This window comes from Aythya ferina (assembly GCF_964211825.1).
Source record: "Aythya ferina genome assembly, chromosome: 19".
Lineage (NCBI taxonomy): Eukaryota > Metazoa > Chordata > Aves > Anseriformes > Anatidae > Aythya > Aythya ferina.
Window position 1 is genome coordinate 4,501,225 of NC_140309.1, and position 20,927 is coordinate 4,522,151.

At 48.9% G+C, this 20,927-nt stretch overlaps 2 protein-coding genes and 1 long non-coding RNA gene across 8 annotated transcripts in view; 1 reads left to right on the forward strand and 2 right to left on the reverse strand.

Annotated features, from left to right (window-relative positions):
- Positions 1–97: 97 nt before the first annotated feature.
- On the reverse strand, positions 98–8,391 carry NCF1 (neutrophil cytosolic factor 1). Its single transcript, XM_084492927.1, has 11 exons — positions 8,237–8,391; positions 7,692–7,772; positions 7,300–7,375; positions 5,826–5,991; positions 5,526–5,581; positions 5,293–5,415; positions 4,682–4,789; positions 3,913–4,030; positions 3,101–3,208; positions 1,340–1,482; positions 98–714 (listed from the first exon to the last, which is right to left on the reverse strand). Exons 1-11 carry the CDS (start codon positions 8,306–8,308, stop codon positions 596–598), a joined length of 1,170 nt encoding a protein of 389 aa, XP_084349053.1. The 5' UTR covers positions 8,309–8,391; the 3' UTR covers positions 98–595.
- Positions 7,385–18,127, forward strand: LOC311421243. The gene is made up of 2 exons (XR_014684763.1): positions 7,385–7,578; positions 16,401–18,127. It is a non-coding gene; the product is annotated as an uncharacterized lncRNA (long non-coding RNA).
- Positions 10,258–20,927, reverse strand: part of GTF2I (general transcription factor IIi) — a 79,657-nt gene continuing 68,987 nt past the window's right edge. For 3 of the 6 annotated variants that reach the window (XM_084492921.1, XM_084492926.1, XM_084492923.1), the window contains exons 31-34: positions 19,676–19,732; positions 18,231–18,269; positions 15,313–15,385; positions 10,258–12,530 (exon numbers count right to left, since the gene is read on the reverse strand). In XM_084492921.1, coding sequence (XP_084349047.1) covers positions 15,327–15,385; positions 18,231–18,269; positions 19,676–19,732 — 155 coding nt within the window. In that variant the 3' untranslated portion in view covers positions 10,258–12,530; positions 15,313–15,326. The remainder of the gene's footprint in view (positions 12,531–15,312; positions 15,386–18,230; positions 18,270–19,675; positions 19,733–20,927) is intronic. The other 3 variants (XM_084492922.1, XM_084492925.1, XM_084492924.1) reach the window with 3 other exon arrangements.

A 20,927-nucleotide genomic window follows, 5' to 3' on the forward strand; every position in this document is an offset into this window, starting at 1 on the left:
TCCTCCACATCGACATTTTGTACAATATGAGGCCCTATCCCTCTGGCCAGAGCGGGTTGGAGGCATGGGGAGAAACGCCGCCATGCAACCCATGGGAGATGGTGCAGAAATGCTGATGAGTTTATTAATCAGCCATGCAGACAGCATGAAAGCCTTGAAATACATACATAAAGTGCCTCTTTGTGCTACACTGGTCTTTGTACACATAGTTTACATGTTAAGGTTTTCCCACAATAATTGAAGGCCCCAAAAAGCACTGTACACAATGCCGGTTATTGATGAAAACTATGAAGCCATTCAGAATACAAATATGGTACAAAAGGGAACCTAGTGATGAGGAATCTTCAGCAGGCCATTGGAATGCTCAGCCCTCAAAGATGCTGATGGAAGATGTTCACACCTCTCCTCAGGGATTCACTGGGACATCTTGGACTTGCTGTGCCGTGGAATTAACATGGGGCCCCGAGCTGCATCTCTCCAGGCACTCAGCTGCTGTGGGAGCCACGCAGATCCCCCAGTCTGTCTCTGCGTCCCCATTGCATAGGAGTCGGTGGAGATAAAGCATCTGCTCACTTGGTTTTGGGGACTGAGGGCCTCACATGATCTTTCTCCTGGTGCTCTCTGTACAGCGGTTCATGATGAGGTCTTTGCTGGGCCGGGGAGGAACAGCAGGTTGAGCCTTGGACTTGTTCTCCTCTTGCTCATTTTTCTCAGCTATGGGTAAAGCAGATGTAGAGATGGGTCAGAGCTCTGCACCACCCCACACCTCTGTGGATAAATTCAAAGCCTTCCTATGGAAGAACCACAAATCGTCCTGCAGTTAACACGCACAGTATCAGTAACAGCAATATGGGCAATGATAGGAGTGCACAGAGGAAAGCACAGGTCCTAACAGTGGGCTGACCTCCCACTAGGACCTACTGAGGGCAGACATGCCACCACTTTCCTTCATGCTCCTTCTCTGTGAGACCTATAACCAGAGGTGAGAAAATCTGTTGAAAAGAAACCCTGTACACAATTTCCCCATAGCAGGACAGGGTGGACAGGCAGTGACTACCCGCGTGGGTTGTCCTACTGAATCATCTCCCTCCTGTGATGGGGCAGAGGCTGGAGGCCGCGCTATCTTGTAATGACAGCCCAAGGCTTGGGGCATGAAGTGCAGAGGATTTTGGAGAAAAGAAGACTTGTTTCCTTTTCTCCCCACAGATCTTTCAGTCTGGCACAAAGATGCCCAGGTTTGTTTGCTCACAAAACATCTCCAGCAACCACTGCTGGAGGTCACGGGACATGTCTGCAGAACTTCAGACCCATCTAGGGCAAAGGCCCCGCTGAGACTTACAGATGATGTTGGCCTTGTTCTGCAAACTGGCCTTCACGTTCCTCCGGCTCTGGATATACTTCCTGCTGTTCCTCCTGTAGGTCTCCTGGCTGATCTGCTTCCGACTCTGCTTGTGGATGCTCTTAGCATTGCGGATGGTGGATCTGCAGCGAGTCAGAAATGAAACATTAAGTTTCCACAACAGCAGCTCTCACTCCACCACTTTCTTGCTGAGGATGTCCCCAGTCCTGCCTCTCCCAGCCCCACTGCAGCTGGATGCTGCGCTTCCCCCTCTGCCTCGCCTAAACACCCGTACCTGCTATGCCTTTTTGCTTGGCAGAAGGCAGCAGGTGAATGCCAGCCCTTGCGGGTGAGCTGCCATGTACAGAGGCAGCTAGAGAGGTGCTTTGGAAGCAGGCGCTAGTGGGTGAAGCCTGAGCACAAGCCTGGGAGGTGGAGGTGGGGATGGCAAGAGAGGTCAGGCATAATGCTGAAAGGGCGAGCCATGCATGAGGTTTTCCCTGGAGTTCAAGAAAGCCTTGGAAGCAATGTAGGGCTTTGCTCACACATGGATGGATATATGCATATGGCTGCAGAACTAAGATCCCTGGTGTGGGGTTTTAGGGGACAGAGCTTGGGACAGGTGCCTGTGCAGCCGTTTGTGCGGCACTATGCCAGCAACAGAGAAATTACAGAGAGAAGTGAAAGGCCAGGCCCTGGGGCAATGCAGAGCCACACTGCTGTGGGAAAGCCCCAGCGTGCAGGACTGTCCCCAGGCAGATGGACAGAGCCACCTCTTTGTCGTTATTACCAGGGTGAGAGGTGGCTTCAACCGCCCACGGCATCGTCCTGCTCTGCTGGAGGCACCTGCAGCCCTCTGCAGTGCCCAACTGCCTTCAGCCCCTCCCTGGTTTCAACACGTGCCCCATTTCATAGCCAAGCTCTTCCCCGCACGGGCAGGTCACAGCCTTTGCAACGGGGGTGCTCTGAGCCCAAATTCATGCTTTGGCCACTCCCTGGTGAGCACCACCCCAGCCTCCATCTTCTGCTGCTGCTGCATGCTGCCATCAGCAGTGCCACGGGGATGGCTTTCACCATGGGAGCAAGTCACTGGCCTCACTGCCTCACCTCCCCAGAGGTATCAGGCAGCGTCACTGCACTCAGATAAGATTTGTGCTATTTTACACTGGCTCACCTTCAGCCCATGCTCCAGCTGAGCTGGATTTTGAGAGATTTTATGGAAGGCTGCCTTGTTTTCTTGTAGGGAAGAAAGGATCCAGGCAAGCTCTGCCCTTCCTAGCCATTGTCATTGCATCAGAATTAATGAGCTATTATTGCTTTTTATCTTTTTAATCAATATAAAATCCCTTCCATTAGCTCAAATCCTCCCATCAGATTAGGCCATTTGGCAGCTCTGATTACTCAAATCTCTCCTCGCTTCTCAAAGATTCAGTGGATGCACTTAGGAAAAAAAAAAAAATCTAATTTGAAAATTAAACGAGATTAGCCCAGAAAAGAAACTTTGCAGAAGGACAAGGAGAAATGTGCGAGGCTGTGCTGCAGCAGAAGTGCCAGCTGCCCGTGGAAGTCAGGAGCACTATTTTTGCTGCAGCCCTCCAGGATCTGCCTCCTGATCTCTCTGCCCTGCTCACGTCTCTGCTGGGCAGTTCCTCATTGCCAGGCCGAGCAGGGGACACCACAAAACCACTGTCTGGTTTCATTTCACCCCCCTCGAAGAACAGCTTTCACCCTCCTCCCTCCCTCCCGCAGCTCTTCTCCTACCTGCGGGGGGGAACGCTCCGGTTCCTCAGCTCGCTCTTCTCGGGGGTGTTCGGCTCCCCTGATCTCTGCAGGTACATGGAGGGGTAATAACCCGTGCTCTCATCCTTCCTGCAGGGTGACACAAGGAACATTGCTTGAGCTTGTGACTCGGTGGCCACCACCTCCTCGTGCCTGACGCTAGGTGTCTCGTGCTGCTTGCAGGGATGGGGGCTTCCACTGTCCCCCCACCTTGTTTGTTTGGGGCTCTCCCTGAAACTGGGGCCTGAGTCCCAAAACCAAGTAGGCAGCAGACAGAGCAAAGCTGCACAGTTTTCAGGGTCTCATCAGCTTGTATCATTTCTATTATCTCCTGTTTTGTTTTGGTTTTTGCATGTGACACATCAGCCAGGGCTCCCCTCCCGCGGTTTGTAGCTACCACGTGTCCCTGCTGCGAAGGCAGTTTGTGACTCCCCAGAGCACAAATGCCACTGGGTTCCCCCTGGGAAAGTCCAAGACTACAGAGCAGGCCAAGGCTGGGATGAAAGCTGAGGTTGTGCAAATCAGATTGTGCCAGAATGCCAAATAACTGACACATTTTTTTCCATCTGACGCCTTCTTGGATATTTCTGAGGCGCCCAGCAGAGGAAGCCCCAGCTGCAATGTGGTTGCACTTCGCGAAGCCGCAAGGCTACTAGAAAATGTCCTGCAAAGGGAAGTGTTGGGCAGCGGCACCAAACGGTCTGCAGATTTCACAGCCCTGATGGGGAGGCCTCTGCTTCGCCCCTTCCCTCTGCCCGTGGCCCTTTGCCTGGCTTCTTCTCAGTGTCTCTCACCTGATGACCCACCAGCCATCGAGCAGCTTGTGGATGACTTCGATGGTGTCGCCCTCTGTCAGCGTCAGCTCGTCCTCCTCCACGGCTGTGTAGCTTTTCTGGACCACGTACCACTCACCTGTGTGTGTGAAACGGGGACGTTTGGTGGGTGGGTGGTGCGTCACCCCCAGCAACGGGGCTCGGCCTCCCCTTCCACTGAGCCCCGGAGGCACCAGAGCACCAACCCCAAATTTTTGGCAAGACCCAGGGGGCTTCAGGTCTCCAAGCCTGGACCGAGACTTCCCCAGCCCTGATGGTGCCTGTGCCTCATCCAGGCCCCTCCAGCACCTCTCTAGGAGAAAGCTGACGAGTGCAAGTGGAAGGATATCCTTCTGTGCTGAGGAGCATGTTTATAACTTGGGTGACTAAATGAGGAACGAGGAAGTGTTGTGCTAATGGAGTCCGTTGCAGTGTTTTGAAAGCCACAAAGATGAAGCCCTGAGTGCAACCAGCATGAGTCTGCAGGATCCCTCCCTGCTCGGGGTGGTGTGGGCCCGCTCTGCACTGAGCTCATCGGCTAACCCAGCAGCTCAGCAGGCAGCCCCCGAGCTCAGGGTGGGCTCTGGATGATGATGTGCATCTCTGATGAGCCAAAACCAGCTTAGGGCACTGAGCTGCAGGTCCTGATGTCAAACATGAGGCGCTGAACCATGAGCCTGATCCCTCCTGGCAGCCCCTACAGCAACGCCTCCGTGCTCCTGGGGACGCCGTGCTTTTCTGAGCGTTTTACCTGCATAGTTGGGCTCCTGCTCTTCAGACTCATCGGGACCATCCATCGGCTCCAGGTAGGCAGCTGGCACCCAGCCGCGTTTATTCTTCAACTGGCAAAACCACCAGCCTGCAATGAAACCAGAGTGGGCAAGAGCAGGGACCACAGGGACAGCCTACACCAGCTGTGTCCCCTGGGTGGTGTCCGTGCAGGTGTCCCCGTGTCCTGTCCAGAAGGGAGGGCAGTGGGGACGGTTTGTTTTTGTGCTGTGAGCGGGGAGCCCGGCCAGCTCACCCTGCTTCCTCATGGGCAGGAAACCTCGCAGGCGGAGGCGTGCGAGGAGCTTGCAGGCTTTTCTAGGATTGCCTCACACCCTCCCCAGCCAAAACCCAGCATCATGTGGCTCCATGTGAAAGTGAATCTTGCCCCAGCGGGGCAGGGAGGGCTGCGGGGCTCGGTGCTGAGCTTCTGCTCTCCATCAGGAGACCCCGAGCCAGCCTCCCACCCCTCTGTAAGGAACGCCCCGGGGATGCTGTGGGGTGCTGGGTTCAGGCATGAGGTGCGAAGGCTGACCCCAGCCCTGCCGAGGTGGTGGCCAGGCCAGGGCCGGCCCTCGGGGCAAGGACACTTACCGCTCTCGCTCTTCTCCACGATGTCCACCATGTCCCCAGCTTTGAGAGCCATCTCGGACTTGGAGCTCTTTTCGTAGTCGGCGATGGCTCGGTACGTCTGCAGGATGATGGGGCCCGTGATGTCTGCAGGGGAGGAGAGAGGCGTTCCGTCCCGGCCCAGAAACACCCCATTTCAGCCAAACTCCAGGACAGCCTAAGGCAAAATCCACCTGCAGCCCTCTGAGGACTCTTACCGCTGGCGTTTTTCTTGGCGTCCTTTGGCAGGAGGAACACCTCGGGCTTCTTGATCCTAGATGGGTCAGAGCAAAGGCAGCTCAGTGCTGGCACCCTTGGACATGGCGGCAATGCCATCCCCAGCATGGAGCCAGGGGGAGCAGGATGCAAAACCCACACATATTTCTGCCTGCCTAACCTCAGGGTGGGTCCTGAGGGCTAATTATCTGGCAACTAATTGTTGCTGCACCAATCCAGCACTGCCAAGCACCAGCACCGGGGGCTGGCGATGCAGTGTGCCCTGCTGCAGCTCTACTCACTGGCTGTCGGTGACGGGGCTCGTGTCGTCGGGCCGCACCTTGAAGAAGTTGACGACGAGCAGGCAGCGGGAGATCTTGTGGGGCAGGCTCACCAGCGCGTAGCAGTACTCGGCCAGCGTGCCCTGCCTGCTCTGGGTCGACCGCTGGCCATCGAACCACCTCGGGGCTGGTGGAGAGGGGAAAGGAGTCGGGACAAGCAGGTGAGAGCTTTGGTTTTGTCACTTTCTCCAGCAGGCTGCTCTGCATCGTTAATGCTGCCCCGAAAACGAGCGGGTTTGGCCCCAGGCTGCTGTGTGAAGCTCTCCGTGGACGTGCCCCAGCCTCCTCCTTCGTGGCCAGCTCACGCGGGGCACATGTGGGGCATGTGGGGAGCTGAAGGAGCTGCAGGGAAGCTCGCTGCAGGCTGCGGCCGGTTTGCAAAGCGCTGCAGCCGCCCCTTCCTCATTTCAGCTCTGTGCGGCTGGGGACGTGAGCGCGGCCCCGGGGCCACAGGCAGCTGGAAGAGAGCTTGTGCGGCCGGGCTCAACCCTGCAGCCCTTGTGAAGCTCTTAAAAGCCTCGAAAAGACCCCATTAGACCCCATTTCAGCTTTGGGATAACCTCCATGTCCATGCTCTGACTAAGCCCAGCTGTACCAAGGGCTCTCCACCCCTGGTAGCCCCAAAACACCACCGGCAGCCCCAACCCACGTCGCAGCATTGAACCCTGCATCAGGGTGTGCGTCTGCATGGCTCACCCAGCCCCTGCCACTGTCCCACCCCTGCCCAGCCCCTGTCTCCATCCACCCCCAGGGCTTTCGGTTCCCCAAACAGAGCGGAGCGCTGCCCCAGGCCGGCCCCGTGCCCCGGGGGAGGCTCCGAGCAGCCTGGCACAGCAGCAGCACGATGGAAAGGTCCCAGCACGGCGGGGGTGTCCGGCCCCACGGGGAGCAGCCACCCTGCTGTGAGCTGTGGGTTTACTCCTCCAGGGGGGTCACAACCCATGGCTATTTTTCATGCTCCTTCTTGCCCCATTTGAAGCAGGAAATTCCAGAAAAGAGGGATGTTTGCTGAACCGCGCCTTGCCTGGGTACAAACCGCCAGCTCTTTGGATCGAGTTATTCCCTCTCCTTGAGCACACACTGACTGCTTCCCTTCCTCTCGTACAGTAAGGGCACAAAAAGCCATCCAGGGGGTGGTGGCACCGAAGGAGGGCTCTGCTCAGCTGAGGCTGCTCAAAGCCACTTTCCCTTTTGCATGTCCCCGAGGTGCCCGCTATCAGGGAGGATGGATGGGGTCTGCGGCCAGCTTCTGCTGGGGGAAGCAGCCTCCGTTCAGGCAGCCCCTGCTGGGGTTTTGGTTTCAGACCCAGAAGGAAGGAACAGAAATTGCAGCGAGCACCTGCGCAAGGGCACCCACAGAGCGCGGCTGGCGGGGACTTTCCCAACCAGCTGCAGTTTCTGTCCCAACCTCGGCCCCCGGCGCTCTGCCCCTCACCTGGTAGGTGCGGGATGATCCGGTTCTCTGGGTTGATGTCGCCAGATTCGATGGGGAACATCTCCTTCAGTGTTTTCTGCAGAGCAGGGACAGGCAGGGCCGTGAGGACAGTGCAGGGACCCCTCTGTGGCACCCTGCCCGCTGCTCACCCCCTCCTGGCTGTACCCCATGGATCGACACCAGGAGAAACCTCCCCGGGGGGAATGGGGCCAGCAGCTCCCCCTTTCAAGGCATGAAGGAGATCGAAATGCTGGGACCCAGGAGCCTCTCTTGAGCCAGGTTTGTTTCGGGGGAGTTTCAGCTGGAATTTGCTTTCCTCCTTTCCCCTTTTGCCCCCTGCCCAGCCCTGGTGCACCAGCACAGGGGCTGGTGCCCACCCCAGGACCACTCACATGGAACTCGTAAATCTCGGTAAACCGGCGGTAGACGAGCTTTTCGGTGAGGTCGTTCCACTTCACCAGGAACATGTAGACCTGCAGGGTTAGAGCAGAGGCGCTGCAGCCCCGTGGGCAGCCAGGACCCAAAACCCTGCTGTGGCTGGAGCCCCTTGGGTGTCCCACAGACGCTTTGGTTTCAAATTGCGTATTTTCTGTCTGTTCCCTCCTGCACAGCAGTAGCTTTGTGCAGGCAGCAGGTGAGCTGGGAGCTGGGGACACACAGCAGGGACAGAAACACGAGGTTGGGTGGGAATCAGAAGCCAGAGCCACAACAAGTCCTTTCCAAGCCTGAGAAGCAACCGAGAACTTGCAAAGGTGGTGCCCAAAACCTTTTGTGTTTAAGACATCTCAGCCTCTGGCTGCCTCCAGCTTGTACCACCAGCTGTGGCCCCTCCACTCCCACAAAAGTGATGCTCTTAAACCCTCATCAAATTTATCTCAAGAAATGCCTTGGCCAGGCTCCTGCCCCTGCCAGTCCTCACTGCACAACTCGTACTCACGTAGTGCTGGCTGGGGAAAAACCTCTTCTCGTAGCCCAGCAGCTCGATGTGCCGGATGAAGGCGTCCCCCATGGCTGCTGCAGCTCTGCGCCGTGCTCCTGCCTCCCCTCTGCCCTCGCCCCGCGCTCGCTCGCTGTTAAAACCCCTGGGAAAGCGGAAGCAGCGCTGCAATCGCGCTGTAATTGTTTACCCGCTGTGGTTTGTATTGAGCCGGGTGCTTCCCGCTGGGAGTCTTCAGCCGAGCCCCCTTGGTGGCGCCGGGCAGAGGGGAAGCAGGGAGGTGGCCGGGCCACCAGCCCCCATGGCCCAGTGTCCCCTCCACCAGCCAAGTGTCCCCTGCATGGCCACCCTGCGAGGCACAGGCGCTGCAGAGCCCTTGCTGCAGCAGCCACGGGAAGGACAAACACCTCAGCAATGGGAGCAGGAGCCTCTCCCTGCTGCCCTGCAGAGCTGAAGGTGCCACGTGGAGCTCCCCGAGCCCAGGGACAGCAGCACCATCCTCCTGGGCACCCTCTGGGGAAGCCAGGGCACAGGACGGGGTGGCCACGGGCTGTTGTGCAAGAGGTGCTGCCCGTGCCTCGCCATCGCCTTTCTGCCACCTGCAGCTTCCCCAAAAAGCTGCCGGCAAAGGGCTCTCGAGTGGCCCTTGAGGCTGACCCTTGCCAGCAAACTGGGAGCTGGGGAGAGAGCAGGAGACCGGGCTGTAGAGGGATCAATTGATTCAATCAATCAAAGGGATTGTAATCAATCAAAGGGATTGGTGACAGCCCCCACGCGGGATTTGGGGCTGTGTCCTGCACAGACAAAAGAGGAATCCTCACAGAAGCTGAGCAAGGTGAGCACCTTGCCCACACAGCCCAGCCCTTCCCAGCACTGAGCAGTTTTTATTTCATTATATTGAGGACTTCCCTGTACACGAGGCAAAATTATGCAACAAGTGATCTATATATAAAAACCCCACACCCAGGGCTGGTTGGATTCTGTTTCATATGCAGAACCATCAGCAATATTTGCTTGAAAGCTCATTTCATAACGATGCTGGTACTATATTTAAAACAGAGTTACAGGCAGCGCATTACTGGAAACACTTAATTCGGATGTTTCTTGTTTCCTCATTTGTTGTCTTGTGATGTGAGAAATGGAGTTTGTAGATTTTACTGCTGGTGCCAGTTAGCTCACACCATGCACATAAGGCAGCATGACACGTTTAGTGTTTCCACTAACTGCTCTATAGTTACTAGAAAGGAAGAAACACAACTTTAGAGGAAAATTCTTGGAAGAATAATGACCCAGCTGAGAAATAAGCTGATTTACAGAGTTCATGAGGTGATCCAGGTTTTCAGATCAGGAAAAGAAGGCCAGCGCCTGAGGGCAGGACCTGATTTTTGAGAGGAACTGAGAGCTTCCACTGGCCTCCAGAGTGCCAGCAGCAGTGTCCCGCTTTTCTGTGCTGCTCCACCCAGAAGCAGTAGCAAAGCCTCCTAGAAATTAAAATCTGATGAATGGAAGGCCACTCTCGATTTGTTCAAAATATGTATTTAAATAATTTAAGCTTAATTAAAGTCAGAGTCAGGGGAAGACACATTCATGTCACTGACAGCAAACTGCCGCATGTATGAACAGCATTAAATGCTCTAGCAGAGGCTGCAAAATCACCAAAGCGAATCTGTCCCCTCCCCTAGTCACTTGATAAGACATAAAGAAACGAAACTGTACATGGAAAACTTCACATCGCAAAGGAAAAGCACCGGCCAACAGCTGCACAAGGACCATGCTGGACCTCACCTGACACCTAGTGGTTACTGCTTGAGGAAACTGCGGTGCCCTACCTGTGGGACACCACGCTCCAAGATCAATGCCTCGAGCCCTTGGAACCCAAAGTCCAAGTCTGAGAGAAAGGAACGGGTCCAAGAAGCAGGCTGGGCTTTTTAGGTTCAGCAGCGTGCAGAGGAGAGAAGCTTGTCTGCTACTTCATCGCCACAAAGGTTCTCTACTGGAGGAAAAAATACCCAGAGCTCTGGTTAAGTTGTTGCAATTTTATTTATTTGCTTGTTAATTAGTACAGCCAAGGCTTTTTAGGGCATTATCAGCCAATGCCCAAAGAGTGACACACCTCATGTATTACTAGTTTGGAAACGAGTGCGATTTTCATACAAGGTCAACATATTAAAAGTCTGCTACCTGTTAGGACTATAGATATATATCATTTTTAATATAAAATTGATATTTAGAAGGTATAAATATCGGTGCAATTATTTTGTCAGTCTAATTTCTCTCTACTGGTTATAACTCAAAATGTCTGAGACCAAAAAGAGACTTCAGTGTTGATGCCAATGGGCACATTGGCACTAATCGAACCCCTCAGCAGGACGGACACGAGGCACACCACTACCCGAGCTCCCAGCATCACAGAATTACTCCAGGACTTCCAGATAAACTGCTGTCATCAGTTTTCGTTTCATTTTTTAAGCTCTCGTATGCACAGTACATGATACATCTGCAGGACATCCATGCAAGGCAGCAGTCTGAACTCCGTCATTCTCAGTTCGTTTGCTCTGATGCCTCTCCCTCCACTTGTGGCAGCACTGGCGGCTCCAGTAGCAATGTTTGGCTTTGCTGGGCAGGCAGCTGTGCAGAGTGCCTCCCGAAGGGGCTGAGAGAGAAGAAGGGACGGACCAGCCTTCTGCTTTTTCAAAAGGGGAAGTCGAGAGCCCGAGGAAGGCTGCATGAACTCATTACCCCACTCAAAATTTCTAGCAGCAATCGTGAAACTGTCTGTCACTCCGTAACAACCTATTTCTGGAGATACGTTAACTGCGTGTGTCTGGTGATGGTTCAGCGTGGAGCCAACCCTGCTCCCGCTGCCACCACCAGCACAACATCCAATATTTCATGGGAGCACTGAGACCTACCCCGAGCAATCGGGAACACACCTGCATGTGGGCTGCAGCTCTGCCTTGCCTCTAGAATGGCAGAGCAGGAGCTGCTCTGAACTGATCTGCCGAGTTCCAGCTTGCTCCTGCTGGGTATTGCCAGGAACAGACAGCATGTCCAACTGCATTCATGTCTTCAAAGTTTTTCTTTCAGATGCAACAACCTCACCCACCCAGAGCTGGTTTTCTGTCTGAAGGGCATGACAGGAACTTACTTTCCTCACTGGAATTAGTAACTACACTGTAGTGTATTCTACATGCCAACATTACTGCTAGAATGTTACATATAAACGTTTACTGCATGGACAGTCATAAAAACCATCAGAAATGTCTTTATTTCTTAATGAGGGCATAAGGTTTAGCATTTGTGCATAATGCAGTCAATCCCAAACTCATGCCAATGAAAGAGAAACCTTTACAATAATCTCTATCTTCTCTATAGAGAACCAGAACTTCACAACTTTATGGTTTGTGAAACTTCAAAAAAAAATGCATACATGAGTCTCTTACATCATGTGCGGTGTGACCAGGACTGTAGGGGACTTAACTTTTGACATGGGAGGACTTAGAGAAGCTTGTAGTGTAAGTTTCCATAACTAGCTGTAGAAGGACAGCAGGGCTTTACCCCCCAGCCTTTGGGAGAAAAGCCCTCCCACAGGTCCATGCGAGTTTTGTCTACATTGGGACTGCAAGACCAGAGCCTTCATACACAAACCAAGATATTCTGATAAAACATGCACTTACAACTTCGAGCTAACAGAACAAACTACGGAAGGGTTCAATTGGTTCCTAATCCACACACTGAAATACTGTCCACCTCATTAATGCATACTAACGGTCAAGTGAGCCAGTTCATCTTTTATTTATGAAAACCATATGAATTGTGGTAGATAGAGGAAAAATTAGTTCAAATATACAGATACTATTGTCCAAGCAGCCGTTAAAGGAGTGATAACCAAAAATTAGTGATTTGTTTTCTCAAAGTAAAACTAACAAACTGAACTACTTGCAGGATGTTTTTCTTCATTACAAAAGCTGAGATGCATTCAGGTACAGTGAAGTTCAGGTTTTTTGGGAAACGCAGACAGCCTCTGTTAAGTCCCTGTTGATTTTAATCGTTGTCATCTCCCCAGCATTGCTGCATCAAATTTAGTCCTCATGATATATTCCAAAGTAAAACCAGCCATTCCAAATCTACAGTCATTCTTTGCATTAAGTCAATTCACAGAACTGCTGAAAAAGTAGACATTTCTATCTAAAAGTACAAAAAGGGTTTGTATAGAAGGTACTTCTCTTATACAGTTATATTACACGGATCAGGACAGGCCTGACAAGCTCTTCGCAGAACTGGGTGCTTCTGACTAGACAAAAAAACAAATCATAAAAGTGAGTTAGTTTCATTGCAGCTCTCTATCTTATTTATCTTATTACAAATACTAGTAGATTGTTTGTGTCTTTTTTTTTGAGTTCTTTAGGCTTACAATTAGAAAGCATGCAGAAGGTGAACATTGATTTCCATAAATGAGAGATTAGAAGTATGCTTGAATACTCTCTGCAAAAGTTTAGATGGAATATTTTCTTTAGTACACGTTCTCTAGCTAGTAGAGAACATGTAGACCATCTAGCTAGTAGATGGTCTACAGTGTCCAAAAATCCAGAGCAGTGCAGGAGCAAGCTGTGGAGCCACTGCTCAAACAAAAATTCCATGACCTTTAATGGACAAATGAGATGTCTTTTTTTATCTCTATTAGGTGAAGAGCTTCTCACTAAAAATCAAAAAAAAAAAAAAAAAAAAAAAAGATATATTTTCTAATGATGAGCTCAGCTTTATGACAAACATTTCCAAATCAGAATTCAGCCATTTGTTAGAAAGACTACTGCCGTACTTCAAGTTCTCAGGGCACAGACAGTGGGTACGTTGACATGTCAATCTCTGCCAGTTCCTACCACTTCTTTTCTGGAGTTGTCCCTTCACTCCGTCACCCCCCTGCAGCCAGCAGCTCTGCACGTGCTTGCTCTTTGCTAACCCCTGGAAGCAGCCATACCACCCAGCCGCCTTCCACAGACTCAGTGCTCCAAGGATAAGGACTTCGGTGATGCAGCCCAGCTCCTTCCTCCAAGTTTCCAGCAGGTTAGGGACCTTCTGAGCCAGAGACCATCTCTAACTTTTACGCTTAATAGACACAAATTAATCAGGAACTTCCCTAACCCATTTGTGAATGATTTTTCTTTTGGCCTCCTTATCATCCTCAGCGATAAAGGCTACATTTTCTACTTGTTTGTATGAAAATGTGTTTTTTTTGTTTATTGAACAGGTCAGGGTTGGCTTCTCATTCCTCACTTGTGTGCTCTCAAGACACCTTTGGATTCTTGCCTCAAACTTTACAAGCCGTGCTATCTCCCCTTCAATAAAAGGCCTGTCCACTCCAGCCAAAAGCACTGCCCTTGTTTAGGAATGTTTAGGAATGAAGCCTGTCCTGCACGTCCTGCAGCACAAAGTATTAAGTGCCCAGGCCAAAAGGCTATGGAAACTACTAAAGGAAAGAAGAGCACGAGTCCGTGGTCAAACATCTGGCAGCCAAGACCAGCCCTGCAGCTAGCTTTGATCTCCTTTACAAAGGAGACAAGGATCTCCTAGCTCTGGAGCCAGGCTGTCCAATGCCACTGCCACACAGGGATGGTCAGACCCTACAGAAGCACAGAAATGCTGGTTGCAAGCGACCCTGGAAGCCACCCAGCCCAGCCTCCCTCCCTAAGGACTCCAGCTAGCGATAGTTAAGGTTGGCCCTGGTTTTGTCCAGTCAAATCTTAACATTCACCACAGCTAGAGCACCAGAGAGAACAAAGCTGCTTTCTCCATGCTGAAACCCATCAGTGGGGACATCCCTTGCCCTGAGCACTAGAAATGCTAGAAGGACCGAGAGCAGACACCCAGCATCCAACAGGGAGCACCACTGCCTCCATCACCCTGTGTTTGTGCTGCCCTGATAGAGGGCCACGGCCTTGGCTGTCCTTGTCTCCAAAAAGCCAGATGGTGACAGGAGTGCCTTCCACAGGCTCCCCCAGCCACTGCTTCATGCAAGCTGGCAAATGCATTACCAGCCTCATCTGCTCAGGCCAGCAGAAATTAACAGTGAACAGCCAGGGCTTGGCTTTGCTGATTGCCTGTCTGTGCCCTTAGAGCTGGAATAGTACGCAGAATTTTCTTCTCTGTGATGAATAAAATGTCTTTTTCTTACTAAAACTAGACAGATTGCAGCTTGAGCATACCACACAAATACATCCTGTTTTATGTCTATCCAAACCAATTACTGAAGTATCAAAAATTACAAAATGAGGATCGCATTTGGTACCAAAAAATTGAAATTGGAAAAAGTAGTAAAGATCTGCGATGGCTTAAAAATGCCTTTTTCTTTGAATGAAGCATATAAACTCACACGTGTGGGTCAGCCCCCTTTACATTTGGTGACATAACAACATTGCTAGCACTGCTCTCCACCTCCACCAAAATGTCATTTTAGGAGTAAGTGAAGTTTAAAAAAAAAAAAAAAGTTTCAGACATTTCTGCACTTGGAGTTAAACTAAGCTTTTCATAAAGTTTACAGCAAAGAAGCAAACCTTCTCAAGTTAGTTGGTTTGTCATCATGACTAACGATTTAGCAAGTGTCTTGAGCTTAGACACTATTGCAATCACAGTGGAGAGCCTTCCTGCCCGATTACAATTTGGACATACGTGGGCTTTACCAAGAATAATAATGCTCTTTCACACAACCATGTCAGAGCTCTTCGTAAACACTAATTCCCTAAGCTTTCATTTACTCTGCCTCTGAGGTATGTAATTACCATCACCCAATTTTATTTATAGGCTATTACAGCCCACATTTTCCTAGGAATGACTGCCACACAAATTTGAACGCCATATGCGTTCATTGTGTTCTGATGAGATACTGAAAACGTCCTACATTTTATAGATGAAAACTGAGACAAAATACTTCAGAAGGCAAGTAAAGGACTGGCACCTTCTGGCATTCAGCCCTCTCTCTTAGCCTGCTTCTCCTCACTCCAAATTACTGAAGTATTATTCCTTGACAAGTGTTTATTCCTTGACAAACACTGACTTCAAGAAACGCTAAATTACTTTACCGTAGTATTGAGGTCTACCACGTTGGGTCTGGTTCTTGCTTTATTTGAGAACTTTCTTCTGTTTCCATAACATCTGTTGGAAAAGCAGTAATGAATGAAAAAAAAAACCTTCTCAACCAATTTTGTCATAATTATTGTAGTTAGTAAGTAAAAAAAATTACGAAAATATGAAAAGCATTCATTTATCCTTTTAAACTATTAACAGCAAATAACAACGTATTCACAATAATCTGATTTGGTGGAAATTACCATATCCACTCGAATGTAAAGCACCCTGAGATCTAAGAGATCTACTTTTTAAGGCACAGAAATTGCTATTGGAAGTGTATGAAACTTCAAAATGCTTTTTATGTAGCTCAAAACCTTGGTAGGAAAGGAACTTTTTTTTTCTTTAGTGGGGGACATTGGTGGGAGGGGGAAGGTTGGACCAGAGGATCTCGGAGGTCTTTTCCAACCTTAATGATTCTAGGATTCTATAACTTAATCCACAAAGAAACCACACAATTCATGGAAACACATCAGAAATATCACTGTTTTGGTCTGAACCCTACTCTTCAGTCCTTCTCCCTCTGTCAATCCCCAGCACCATTCCTTCCTCAGCCACCTTGCAGACGCTGGGTGAAGCGTTCCCATTGCTCACAGCCCGTCTGCAGCCTTGTGGATGGTTTCCTTTACCTGAAGTTTTAGGGCACAACCGCTCCTTCACATCTGTTCAAATGCTGTCTAAATGCTAACAACACCTGACCATACCTGAGCTCAAGTCATGCCTTCTGTGACAGTGACCCAACTAACATTCATCGCACAGACTTGTCCCAGCACTGACCATTTTTTGTTCCCATCTATAAAACCGCTGCTCTTCCCAACTACATACAGACATTATTCTATTTCAGTCTTATCCAAAAGAAATTTGGACCTCATCTAATTTTTCTTCTTCAATGTATTACACAGGAAGGCATTATTAGATGCTTAAAAAAAAAAAAAAAAAGAAATTTGATCTTGTTGGGTAAAGCATTCATCATCTTTTCATATAGAATTTTTTTCAATTCCAGGAGACTTCATTACAAAATCTTTGCTTTTCTTGTTAACAGGGATGCTTGAAGGTAAATCAAAGAAATTGTGTGTCTTTATAGCACTGCCTATATGACCTGGAGCCTGATTTTGTTCTTTTCATAAGCAGAGACGATGATGTTGGAAGGAAATTCGTTTTTCACTGAAGCTGTTTGCAAGGTTTGGGGCTAGGGTAATTCATCACAGCAAAGCTGAAGTGTTTCACCACTTGATCACCTCCCCGCCTGGTTCTGAAGCAATTGTGTGTTCTTCAGCCTCGTCTCAAGATTATTTCTCCAGTAACTGGCTCTGAATGCAGTTTTGGATGGCAAATTCCAAACCACGTTTGTCTATTTCTTTTAAACAATCTCCTGAAGGGCCCATAGCTGGATTGCCCCCACGAGGAACTCTCAACAACAAGTGTCCCACTCTATTGAACAATTTCAGCACTCCCACATAGTTTTGGCATCATAAAGACATTTGATATTCCAGCTTTCAGTAACTGCGTGCTTAAAGTCTGCAGCTCAGCTCCTCTACAGCTCTCACGCTTCTCTCCTTTTTCACAGATTTTTTTCCTCTTGCTGGTTACAAAAGGATTCATCTAGACTCCTACTCACAGCACTCAGGGTGTGCCTGTAACTGAGCTCGTAATGCTAGTTTTGGCTGAGCATGGTAGAATCACAGAATGGTTTGGCTTGGAAGGGCCCTTCAAGACCATCTAATGCCAACCCCTGCCATGGGCAGGACACGTCCCACCACACCAGGCTGACCAAAGCCCCATCAAGCCTGGCCTTGAGCACCTCCAGGGATGGGACAGCCACAGCTTCTCTGGGCAGCCTGTTCCAGGGCCTCACCACCCTCTGAGTAAAGAATTTCCTACTGGTATCTAACCTAAACCTGCCTCTTTTAGTTTAAAGCCATTCCTCCTTGTCCTATCCCTACACCCCCTGACAGAGAGTCCCTCCCAGCTTTCCTGCAGCCCCCTGTAGGCCCTGGCAGGCCACTGTAAGACAAGTGCTGATGCCCAGGCACCTCCGTCCCAGTGCTGCAGGCTCTGCTCTGCTGCCGTCGTGCTGCTCCTGTGTCGGAGAGCCCTGCTCAGCACTGCCTGGCACACAGGGAGCTGTCCTGCAGCTGTCCCAGCACCTTCCCATCACTTCTGACCCTCACAGGGCAGCCGCCTGTGGGCCTGCTGAAAGCTGGGGCTAGCAGGGGCAGCGTTTGAGGGACCATTCACAACAGAAAACAGCATCCAAATTGTCAGGTCAGTTCCGTACTCTTAATGCTCCAAGACCATACACAAAAGCATAAGGGGGCTAGAAGTCCTACAGTCTCCTTGGTCTCACATAGGTCAATGTCCAAAAAATACAGCTCAGGTCTGTTCCTGGACAACAGGTCAGTTTGAAACTTCTCTCAGCTGAAGTTTGAGAGGAAGCACAAAAATCCTCTTCCCCCAGGAAACCCGTACGAGTATATTCAGCCCAGCGTGCTGTTCAAATTTCCTGATGATGGCAATCATTCACTTGCATAAATTGTGAAAAGGACTGTGTAGAATAACTAGATGCATCGCTCAGGATATGAGCAATCATTCAAAGCCTATATATAGTTGTGACTCACCAGCCCAGAACAACAATTCATAAAACTCTTTTGTAAAATTCTTTGAATAATAGCTTTTGCTGCAGACTATCTTTCAAACGATGCAGCAAGATATTAATACAGATGAAAAAAACTTCCTAGGAACCAATAAATGCCTTTTTTGTTGTTTTGATTGACTTGCCTTCTTTAAAAAAAAAAAAAAAAGGGAAAAGATGCAGCTTCTTTCAAAATGACTTAAAAATATTTGTTGATAGTAACTGAAGACAGACACTCACCTCCTACAGATACTTCTATTTGGCTCGGTTCAGCTGGCTCTTAAATGAAAAAAATATAGTCTAGTGAATACACATCCAATTTCAACAATATGAAACAGAAAAGTACCTTAGCAAAAGTTAGGAAATTAAGTTTACTCTGAAAAAAAAAAACCACCTAATTTTTTCCTCTTCTAATCAAACTAAATTATCTTTGTCTCAGATAACAGTCTGCAACTTCCTATAGGCTCTATAACGGAATATAAGAAATACCCAAACATTTATAACATTATACTAATTAACACTTTCTCTTTAGAGGATGGTTTACTCTAGCAGACATCGTTGAGTCCTAGCTGAACATAACGTGCACTTGCACAGAATATACCAGGTTTGGACCAACTTATTTCAAACCACTTAAATATAAATCTGGATTTCAAATAGATGTCACTACTTCTGGTTAATACTGTTCTTAGGGGTGAGTACACTTATTTTGACAGAGATGGGGGAAGCTGCAGACTAGAGGGCACAAAGTACATCTTACTTCCAGAATGCTTTTTCTATGGTCTGTGTTGATGGATTACAGGTGGATAAGTGCAGGGAAAGTTGTATAACCCTTTTAATGGTGCGGGTGAGTTGAGGACAGATACACTACAGCAACTTCACTGGACAGAAGTTTATTTTTTTCTCCCTTTTCTTGGTTTTTCTCACTCCCACCACTTCCAAATGTAAGCAGAGGGGGCAGCAGGTTCTTTTCTGTCTACCACAGAAGTGCCCCTTACTCTTGAAATGTTAATTGAATGTTTTCTCTCAGTTTGGCAGTTTCTTTGAGCAACAGCCTGTCCAGTTCATTACAAAAATCTTGCCTGCACTACAGATAACTTGATACGCGCATTTTTAGGTCTGTGAACAGTTAGAAGCCACACAATGTCAAAAGGAAGCTGTGCAATCACATTTACTTCAGCAACTCAGAGCGTAACGCTAAGTTCTCCTTTCAGACTGGAGGAGCTGATGTGCGTGCAGTCTGGGCACAGGCTAGCAGGGGGTCAGTGCTGGGTGTCAGGGACAGAAATTCCACCAGGACTTCTGTTCTAGGCTCTTGTCACTTAACTTGGCTGAACACAACCTGGTGTAGCCACGCACTTTGAGTTAAGCAGAAATCAATAAATAGATACTGAGCTGGCTTTATATATCGCCCCTAATGATGCTTCTTTTCAGCTCATTCATTATGTGCAAAAATCAAATCAAGGAACATGCCAATGACAAGACCTGAAGGAAGCAATGGTTCTATCGATTTATTAATATTTAATAGCTATAAATGTCACCGTTGCAGACCATCTGTCAAAATGAAATGGCTCATCATAAGCAGTGTGTACCCAGTGTGGACATGATTACTAATATCATCTGCCAGTAAGATCTCGAACTGCAGGCCCTACCCCTTCTGCAAGGACACGTGGCACACTCTGCATCACCTGGTAGCACGGGTGCTGCTGCCGGGGGGGCTTCTGCTTCAGCTTCTTCCATCAGCTCTAAGATTAGACATGATCACTGTTTAACTTTACAACAAAAATGGTCCCACATGTAACACAAGGGCGATCCTACCTCTTGTATCTGCAAATCCCCAAACTTGTTGTATTAACGGGTTACTAAATAGTCACTGTAACTGAGTTGTGCTTCAGTATTTTATGTTACAGAAAAAGTATTCCCTATCTGCAAGCACCAAAAGGTTTCCTCGTAAGTTCTCACATGTTCTTCAGAACAAGAATAATGCATCACCGCTGCAGTAGGCTCAGAGGCTTCCAATAATTCACCTCATACCTATCAATATCAGTTAATTTTTATCATAATTAATGGACATAGATACTGCATAAAAATCACATGTCCAATAACCAGCTTCCTGCTCCAGTGATGGAGTATGATCAGATATCCATGTTGTTCTTATTCAGCTGATTAGCTAGTGTCAATCCCATCACATGCCAGAAGTTTTGCAGAGAACAGTTAAATGGATTCTTTCATTTCTAAGTCAATTCTCTGGAAGCGTTATTACACATTTATCAGCCTGGAAGGTTCCCTCATAAAAAAGGATCTCTCACCTACCTAAGGTGTACCTAGGACTGGTGGACAGCCCGAAGTGAGTTACTAACTATAACATCTTCCTGAGAACACTTTGTCCTTGCCACTCACAGACCTCAGCACACTAGCTGGAATATACTGGTGGCTGGATGCAAATGAGGGAGTACTGGGTTGGTAAGGCTCAGTCTGGGTAAGGCCAAACTAATGACAGAGTTACCTGGTCTCTGAATTTCTAATCTGACACTGGCTCAGAAAGAACATGACACAAGGGATACTTGTAATGACAGTGTTTTGCTATTTGCTTTTTCTCTTAAATAAGATGTTAAAAAACAAGGTGACAACTATTATAGAGAACTGAAAATACTAAGACTTATTTTTCAAATAAGATTCAAGCATCACTGTCAAACTGCACTTCTGGTAATTACACTCTGCCTCTCTAAGCTGTTACAACTTCAGCAGAATGTTTTTCACTGGAACGTGGTTCTGCAGCTATTGGAAAGTTCTTGTGTAGTAAATGGTACTGTGATGGATCCGATCCTAAAATCTAGACACTCCCATCTAAGTCTGTTGCACAGTCAGGGTCCTAAATCTCTTTGGGACTCTGCAGCTGAAAAATACAGAAGCAGTACCTTGCATTTTCATATCAAAGTT